The 9,228-nt window shown below is 54.2% G+C and overlaps 1 protein-coding gene across 1 annotated transcript in view; it reads right to left on the bottom strand.

Moving 5' to 3' along the window:
• Positions 1–9,228, bottom strand: part of SEMA4D (sema domain, immunoglobulin domain (Ig), transmembrane domain (TM) and short cytoplasmic domain, (semaphorin) 4D) — an 81,094-nt gene that overhangs the window by 10,778 nt on the left and 61,088 nt on the right. Inside the window, exon 16 of the mRNA XM_011975184.1 lies at positions 5,044–7,837. Within this exon, the coding sequence (XP_011830574.1) occupies positions 6,912–7,837 (926 nt within the window). The 3' untranslated portion in view covers positions 5,044–6,911. The remainder of the gene's footprint in view (positions 1–5,043; positions 7,838–9,228) is intronic.

Genomic DNA, 9,228 nt, shown 5'->3' with positions numbered 1-9,228 from the left:
GGGTGTGGTGTGTGGGGTGGGTGTGGTGTGTGTGGGGTGTGGTGTGTGTCAGGGGTGTGGTGTGTGGAGTGTGTGTGTAGGGGGTGTGGTGTGTGGGGTGTGGTGTGTGTCTAGGGTGTGGTGTGTCAGGGGTGTGGTGTGTCTGGGGTGTGGTGTGTGTCGGCGGGTGTGTCTGGGGTGTGGTGTGTGGGGTGTGGTGTGTGTGTCTGGGGTGTGGTGTGTGGGGTGTGGTGTGTGTCTAGGGTGTGGTGCGTGGGGTGTGTGTGTAGGGGGTGTGGTGTGTGTCAGGGGTGTGGTGTGTGGGGTGTGGTGTGTGGGGTGTATGTGTGGGGTGTGGTGTGTGTCTAGGGTGTGGTGTGTGGGGTGGGTGTGGGGTGTGTGGGGTGTGGTGTGTGTCGGGTGTGTGTGTGGTGTGTGTGGGGTGTGGTGTGTGTCAGGGGTGTGGTGTGTGGGGTGTGTGTGTAGGGGGTGTGGTGTGTGTCGGGGGTGTGTGTCTGGGGTGTGGTGTGTGGGGTGTGGTGTGTGTCTAGGGTGTGGTGTGTCGGGGGTGTGGTGTGTCTGGGGTGTGGTGTGTGTCGGCGGGTGTGTCTGGGGTGTGGTGTGTGGGGTGGGTGTGTGTGTCTGGGGTGGTGTGTGTGGGGTGTGTGTCGGGGGTGTGATGTGTGTGTCCCTGCCCGTCCTTCACAGCTGGTACCAGGGTGACTGACGACAGTAAATGTGCATTGCTAGTCGCATGACAAAGCTTAGACAGCGGTCCATCCCAGGGCCAGTACAGTGCAGGATGGCTGTGCAGCAGCTGTGAACGCTCTCAAGGCCGCTGTCCCTCCCGTGCGACCACAGTGCACACTGAGGCAGTCGGCTGCTCCCAGCTGCTCCAGGCCCTGCCGGTGCACTCAGCCCCCGGGACTCAGGATCATAGGGCGAGCGGCCCCCAGGGCATGGGCCCCAAGGAAGTGCAGTCCTGACCTGCGACCCCTCTTGTCACTGAGCCCAGGGTACCACGCTTGGGGTGACACTCTGTGCTGTCTCAGCTGGGCACTGCAAAGGCATGACACCCCAGGCGTGTTATAACCTCCCTTCTCAGGACCGTCCCATCCTGTCCCAGGGACAAGGCTGGCCTGTGCCAGGGCCATCAGTGGATCTTTCCGTATCACCTTCCACTGATAATTCCACTTCCCAGAGGCGAGAACTGTGGTGGTGAAGGGACGAAATGTGTCTAGGTGGAGAGGGGCACTGGCCGCCAATCTCCCACCCCAGCTCCTGACACGGGCTCACAGGTGTGGCCCTGTCCCTCCCTTGGATGGGCAGCGAGGCCCCTGGGTGCAGGACAAGGGTGGGCCTCCACCCCACCACCAGGCCTCAAGCTCTCCCATCCCCAGGACATGCCTCTCCGCCCTACTCTGCCCACATGGCCACATCACCTCCACCGCACCCCACGTTGGGCCCTTGTGCCCTGGCAGCCTCTGCACACACCACGGGCTGTGTTTTCCTCTGTGCAGACCCACCCTGATCCCCCATGAGGAAGAGCTTTGGCCTCAGAGGGCCTTCACCTCTCCTGGATGGCCGAGTCCCTGGGGTCACTTTCTGAGCACTGGCCAAGAGTGTGTTGGGGCAGGTGGGGACATCTCCACACATGAGTCTCCACCAGCTCTGGGGCAGACCCAGTCCCCAAGTGCGACCCTGACCAACTGACCTTCCATCGGTCAGCCGTCTCTGGGGGGTGAGACGCTCCCCAAGACACAGGGTCACCCAGCAGAGCTACAGGCACCAGGACGCAGCATGGTGAACTGAAGATGCCACCAATGTCCTCTAAGCTTCATATTCCAAAGACACTTTGCTGGCCCTTTAATCAGACAGCCCCCAAACCACTGTGACAGCTACCACGAAAACAGCCATTACAGGAAAGAAAAACCCAGCCAAGTTCCAAAGCAGCCCTGCCCTGGGTGGCTGGGAGAGGACGCAGGAGGAAGCGGTAGGCCTGTGCCCTGAGTGTACTGTACTGCAACCTCCAGGCCCTGGGCCTCACCTGGAATGGCTCATTCCTGGCCCACAAGGCAGAAAACGGCACTCACTCTCCTCAGGAAAGGATCTCTGGACTTGCAAGCCACACTGTGACCTCTGCCGCAGGAAGCATCCACAGGCCCCAACAGAACCCCGCAGCCTACTCGGGAAATTCACAACCACAGCCCCTCTGAGTTCACGGCATGCCCAGGACGCCCTGGCTTTGGCCCACCCTTGAAAAGGCTGAAGCCACTCTCTCCTAAGCTGGTCCTCCCTGGGGAGGTCTCACAGCCCTCACAGGCTGTGGCCTCAGTGGAACAAGGGAATGGGAATGTCCCAGATGGGGCCAAATGCCTCTGGAGAGAAAGTCAAGACCATGTGAAAAGGGGGTGGGGTCCATCCTGAGCACTGGGAAAGTACCGCGCTCCTCTCTCAGCTCCCCTACCCTCCACACACTGCTCCTGGCCACGCTGCTGCAAGCCCACGGCTACATTCCCATATCCATCTGTGGCCGCCAGCTTTGTTAGGTCCGGCCATGGGAGGCATTGACAGGAGACAGGAAGGTGGAAGGAGAAACGTTTTCGTAGCTTCTCGTAGGGCCTCCAGCAGTGGTGAAGGCAGTGTGACGGGCAGGGCGAGGCTGCAGATCGCACGGCCACAGCCTCGGTGGCACAGCAAGCGAGACTGAGTAAGTGTTTGACACTTCACTCCTCCTGCCCATGGCTGGTAATGGAAACCTCACCTTCCCACTTTGTTCTCAGCCCTTCTATCACCTTTGTAACCAATTCCCTGTGGTTGAAATACCTGGGTGGTTTCTGTTGCTGTAACAGTGATGTCCCTTCTCCCTGGGCACCCATCTTTCATTCCCTGCTGACCCCAGGGGCTTGTGGGTATGCCCGCCTAGCTACACGGGGCACACCTGGAGCCTCACATTTAAAACTGTAACAGCAGCCGGGCATGGTGGCTCACGCCTGCAATCCCAGCACTTTGGGAGGCCGAGGCCGGTGGATCCCCTGAGGTCAGGAGTTAGAGACCAGCCTGGCCAAGATGGTGAAACCCTGTCTCTACTAAAAATACAAAAATTAACCAGGCATGGTGAGGTGTGCCTGTAATCCCAGCTACTAGGGGGGCTGAGGCAGGAGGATCGCTTGATCCTGGGAGGTGGAAGTTGCACTAAGCCAAGATCATGCCACGGCACTCCAGCCTGGGCAGCAGAGCAACACTCCGCCTCAATGATAAATAAATAAACAAACAAATAACATCTCCTGACCATACGGCCTGCCTGCATCTGCTGGCAAAGGAGCCCTGGGTCCACGGCCAGTTCACAGAGACCCATTGCCCGCTTCCCAGCCTCCCCACCAAGGAGGAGCTTCCTGGGTCTGCCTGAAGGACTCCAGTGCTGCCACAGGACACAGGCTCCATGGAGACAGGGAGTCCTCCGGGATGCCTGCACCAAGGCAAACCACCTGGCTGAGGAGCACCATTCAGCTGTGAGAGCGGCCACAGGCGGCTGGGCACAGGCTTGGTCCGTGGCACCCAGTGGAGGGGAGGAACCACACCAGCCAGCCCTGCAAAGCTCCGTCTCCACAGCGCTCCACGCTCACTGGCAGCTTCTCCTGTCCAGTGCTGGCTGCCAAGAGACATTCCGGGCTCAGCAGAGATGGGCCACCTGGGGCTCTCAGAGCTTGTTTAACAGGAGAGGGCAGCACCTTAAAACTCTCAGGAGCTACTGACAGTGTGTTTACCATGTTTTAAAAGAGAGCGATTGGGTTTGCTTTTCCTCTTCATTAACTCCATTCCTCCCCGCGGGCAGGCTCTAACATGCCACTTCCTTTCTTTCTGTATCTACTGATCAGTCAGACGACAACACAGGGGCCACCAGGGTGACCATGCACTGCCTGAAGCACAGGGTACATCTCTGAAGTGTGGTTCTGGACATTCTATTATCTCTCAAGAGCAGACATCCCATCCGAATATTTTCCAATCCAGGGCAAATGGCCCCAGTGACCCAGAGGAGTACACTAGACTCTCAGTCTTTTCTGTTTTTATTTTATGATGATGATTATTTTTGAGACAGGGTCTTGCTCTGTGGCCCAGGCTAGAGTGCAGTGGCACCATCATACCTCACTGTAACCTCAAACTCCCGGGCTCAAACAATCCTCAAGGCACGTGCCACCAAGCCTGGTTAGTTTTTTTTCACATTTTTTGGTAGAGATCAGGTCTCGCTATATTGCTCAAGTTGGTGTGAAACTCCTGGCTTCAAGCGATCCTCCTGCCCTGGCTTCCCAAAGCAGGGGGATTATGCCCACCCACCTTTTCTGCTTTTAAAAACCATGAAGCAAGTCATTAAAGCAACTCCCATTCTGGAAGCTCTTAATTTTTAAAAATTTCCAAATACCACATATATCAACCTCCAAATTGTTAGCAGAAACAGAAGCACTCTGGCTCTGGAGGCTGAGGCAGGAGGACGGCTTAAGCCCAGGAGACAGGGGCTGCAGTGAGCTATGACTGTGTCACTGCACACCAGCCTGGGTGACAGAGGGAGACCCTGTCTCTTGAAAATATATATATATATATATTTTTTTTTTTTAAAGGGATAAGCAATCCTATATACCATGGGTTGGGAAACTGGGGCCTTTGGGGCAAATCTGGCCCACCGTGGATTTTTATAAATAAAGTTTTATTGGCACACAGCCCTGTCCACTCATTGTGTATTGACTGGCTGCTTTTACAATACAACAGCAGAGCAGAGTGGCTGTGACAGAGCCTGCGGCCCACAAAGCCTAAATATCTAGCCCTTTACAGAAAACACTGGTTGGCCCCTGTATACTAGAAGTGGTTTCACACTGACTGTCTACACTTTCCCTCGGGATGGACCCACAATGAAAGCGTGAAATGGCTCAACCCAAGGGACGCAGCCAGGACAGATAAAGAAGGCAAAGGAACACATGTGGAGGGATGTGGAGGATGCCCCCGCCTGCCCCCCACCTGTGGGAGGAGACAGATGGACAGGGCACAGGGGATAGAGAGGGCCCAACTCACCTGTCGCCTGGCAGAAGAGGTGGAAGGTCCCCAGGGTGTGCACGTGCTGTGCCTGGTCACTCAGGAAGGGCGGCAGCAAGGAGACCTTCGAGCTGCTGTCGGGCCCCGCACCCGAGGCTGGCCAGGGGGTCCAGGGGGAGGAAGGCCTCCTGTCCCCCGCATGGCCCAGACAGGACAGGGAGGAGGAGCCAGGAGGAGGGAGGGGCTTAGGAGATGAGGCTGTGAGACAGAGAGGACAGAAAAGAGAGGACACTGAGGAAGAAGTCGCCAAGAGCACGTCACAGGCCAGAGAGGGCAAAACACAGCAGGAAACGGACAGAAAAGAGTGAGCGCAGCTGTGCCGCCTGGGCCATGCAGGGGCGGGAGGCTGCACGGCCTCCGCTAAGGAATGTCTTCCCCAAATCAAGGATAGAAGCTTCTCATTTATTTGGGTACTTTCCAAATGTATACAATTCAAAGTAGAAAAATAAAAACAAGGTAAATCTTATAAAACACAAATGTTTACACCAAAATGGTCAAATCCTATCATGCTGGAAGACGAGACTGTCCACACACGCACACAAACATCCGGAGTTTATTGCTCTTCGCCATGGAAAAAGAAGTCTCTTCCCGATGGGTATTTACAAAGCGGGGAGATGGAGTGTGAAATTCACCAGTGTTGAAGTCGTACCACCCATTCACATCTTCAGGACAGTGGCAGGAACAGCGCTGTGCGCTTGAGGGTGCTGTGGTTCGCAGCTCGCGGCCCCGGCCACGGAGGCCCAGTTCTGTTCCAGTGGCGGGCAGCTCAGTGAGGCTGGATGGAAAGTCCGGGCAGGCAGTGGGTATGAAATTGAAGCAAGAAGAGAAAGGAGATGTTCAGAGAACCAAAGGCGCCCTTGTGAAGGTTCCATCTGTCTCACAGGAGGTTCTGACCGACAGCTGTGGGCTCCAGATTGTACCGCGCTCCCATCTCAGCTCGGGGCCAGCCTGGCTCCACTCAGCTCACCCAGCCACCTTCCCTTGCTCAAAACCCACCTCGCGGACGTGGGAAGGTCCTCCTCTTCAAGAGAGTAAAAGTTAAAAAAAAGAAAAAGTAAAACAAAGTACAGAAAGAAAATCTCTCCAAAAACGATGCTTCCCTCACGGAATAAAGTTAAAAAAAGAAAAAAGAAAAAGGTGAGTGGGTTCCGGGCAGTGTTCATGTCTACATTTCTAAAAGCAGAAAGAATCCATTTAGCAAAAGGAAGTTTATCCCTGAGAATCTTAAGCAACGTAAGCCATATTTTATGCCAAATATATAACAAAATCTGGAAGATATACATCTTCTTCTAAATATTAAAACATCTGCTTCTGTAATTAAAAAAAAAAATGACCCAAGACATCAACACAATCAAAGCAAAATCCTAAAAAAATAATTAAGTGGAAGAAAAGGTTCGTGCCAATCTGGACAACAGGCGATAAGTTACCAATCTGATAAACTAAAACGTCATTTCCAATCTGGAATTAAATTATCTTTTAGTGGCTGCTACAGGGAGGGGAAGCTGAAGGGATGCTCTTCTCAGCCAACAGAGGTCCAGCCATGTTTCCCCCACTACAGAAAGGGCTCAGGAACTCTGTGCCGCCCGTGGGCCTTCTTCAAGTACTCCGACTGACTGCAGAACACGAGACCGGGATGCAATGCTTGTCATTTTTCCAAAAGGACAAAGAGAAACCAAGTCACAGGCTCAACCCAAGAGAAAATAGACAAGAGGACTGAGGTTGTCTGCACGATGCGGGCTAACCTACGCAGCACTGCACGAGACTCGGATACTGAACAGGAGAAACACAAAACACTCCAGGCCTGGACACGTCGCAGCCGAAGCGCCGGCGGGGACGCACAGCCGGCCTCAGTCTCCATCTGCATCTGAGTCCGCGAACTTCAGCTCACACTTGACGTCGAAGGGCTTGTCCCTGGCGGAAAGGTCGTCGATCCTCTGTGAGTCCTCCCTGTCCGTGGGGACTTTGCTGGTGATGGTGTCTTGCTCGGTCTCATAGCCAGTGTCCAGGGCTGGCTTGGGGTGCTCCCCATTCTGCTGGGAGAAGCTACCTGGCTCCACTAACGTCTCCTTCAGGCTCTGCTCACGGTCACAAAAATCTGACTTGGGCTTCTTCTTCCCGATCAGCAGGGCCGAGCGGAATTTCAAGCACTGTCTGGGCAGGTATCCCTTATAGCAGTTGTAGAAAAAGAGGCAGAGGAAGAGAACAAAGAAGAAGAGGAAGAGGGACATGAGGAGGCGGTTATCGCTGGACTTAAGATACATGGTTTTCTCCGAGTGGAGCTGGGGGACCGTGTTGATGACAATCTTTGGTTCACAGGATGTGCTGGTGGGCACAGGCTTGGGAGGAAGGGTGATGGCCCCGGAGGAGGTGGCCTGCACGGCTGGGGTCGGGGGAGAAGACCCTTGGGTGGATGCCACCAACACTTTGGTGGCAATCCTACTACCTTCTGTCTGAACAACTGACAAGGTGGGGGCCACCACGGGCTTTGGAACCACCTTCACTTCCAGGACGTGCTTGGCGACTACTTGGAAGACCGTCTTGTTCTTAACCCTCTCCTCTGACAGGCACTGGTACACCCCACTGTCTCCTTCTGATAAGTTGAAGATGAGCAAGTTTTTTCTGCCCATAAGACCGTACTTGGGGCTCTCGGCCTTCAACACGCCATTCTGGAACTTCCAAAACACCCGAGCCAGGTTGGACTTTTGGGAGCATTTCAGTTCCGCTGTGCCACCGTGCTTGAAAAAATGCTGCCGGTAACTTCCTTTACTTTTATCTGGAACATCAAAATAAACGTGCACAGCGTCAACAATCCCCATTTGCTATTTAACAACTTCTTTAAAATACCCACAAGATGATGCAAGAGTTTCACCCACTGGAGCAACATGGAATCTTCCAGAACAACTAAGGAGATAAAGACATGCGTGACCAAAAAGCAAAGATGAGCCCTGGATGACAGCCCATAGGGACAAAGAAATCAGAGGCAGCTCTGAGCAGCAGAAATCGCATTTCTCACCCGTGTCCCAGAAGAAAACGCGCCAGGCCGGGGAGGCTGAGCAGAGGCCAGTTCTGCACCTAGTGTCGCTCTCTGAATCAGACACGAGATGCTTCTGCTAGTGGCTACAAGGAAGGCTGACCTTTCAGTGTATCTCAGCACTCTCCTCCTGCCTAAACATTTTTCTTTTTTTTTTTTTTCTTGAAACAGGGTCTGGTTCTGTTGCCCAGGCTGGAGTGCAGTGGTGCAATCACAGCTCACTGCAGCCTCAACCTCCCCAGTTCAAGGGATCTTCCCACCTCAGTCTCCAGAGTAGCTGGGACTACAGGTGTCTACCTCCAGGTCTGGCTAATTTTTGTATTTTTTGTAGAGACAGGGTCTCACCACATTGCCCAGGGTGGTCCTGAACTCATGAGCTCAAGTGACCCTCCTGCTTCAGACTCCCAAAATGCTGGGATTCCAGGCATGAGCCACTGTGCCCGGCCAGCTTTTCTTTTCTTTTTAGAGTCTGAGTCTCACTTAGTCACCCAGGCTGGAGTGCAGTGGCATGATAAGCTCACCGCAGCCTTGAACCCCTGGGCTCAAGCAATCCTCCTGCCTCAGCCTCCCTAGTAGCTGGGACTACAGGCGTGTACCGCCATGCCCAGCTGTCTAAACTTTTCTTAGTCTGATGACAGCTGTCTTGTCAGGGACAGGAGGACACAGAACCGAGGGTCAAGTCTGCCTTTAGCACCCTGGAAGGTGGCTGCTGGGGAAGGGGCGTCCTGGCCTGATGCCACCCCTCCCTCTGGGCGAGGCGCTATTTCAGACATCCACAGGCGGGTGAATCTCAGGTGGGAGCCCCAGGGGAAACACCACCCCAGCCCTTCCACTGCCTGAGGATTAATCACTCACAGGCTCCTTTCTCCCCATTTATAACAGACTTAGGTTTTGTTTAATGAGCCCCAAGCTAAGCAGAAAGAAAACAGGACCGTTTTGGACGGAGACTGCTCCCCAGTAAACAGACACACTCTAAGTGGCTTCAAATACTCTTTTGGCAAGAAAAAAAGACAGAGAAGACCACGAGTCTGCTACAGGACACTTCACCTCTGTTCCAAGTGGAGAAAGAAAAACAAAACACACACAAATGCCACAGAACTGAAGCACCGTGAAATGGTTACAAGACCTCGCCA

This window comes from Mandrillus leucophaeus, unplaced genomic scaffold, assembly GCF_000951045.1.
Source record: "Mandrillus leucophaeus isolate KB7577 unplaced genomic scaffold, Mleu.le_1.0 Scaffold152, whole genome shotgun sequence".
Classification (NCBI taxonomy): domain Eukaryota; kingdom Metazoa; phylum Chordata; class Mammalia; order Primates; family Cercopithecidae; genus Mandrillus; species Mandrillus leucophaeus.
Note: the sequence above shows the minus strand (reverse complement) of the source record. Positions and strands in the feature narration are given on the sequence as shown.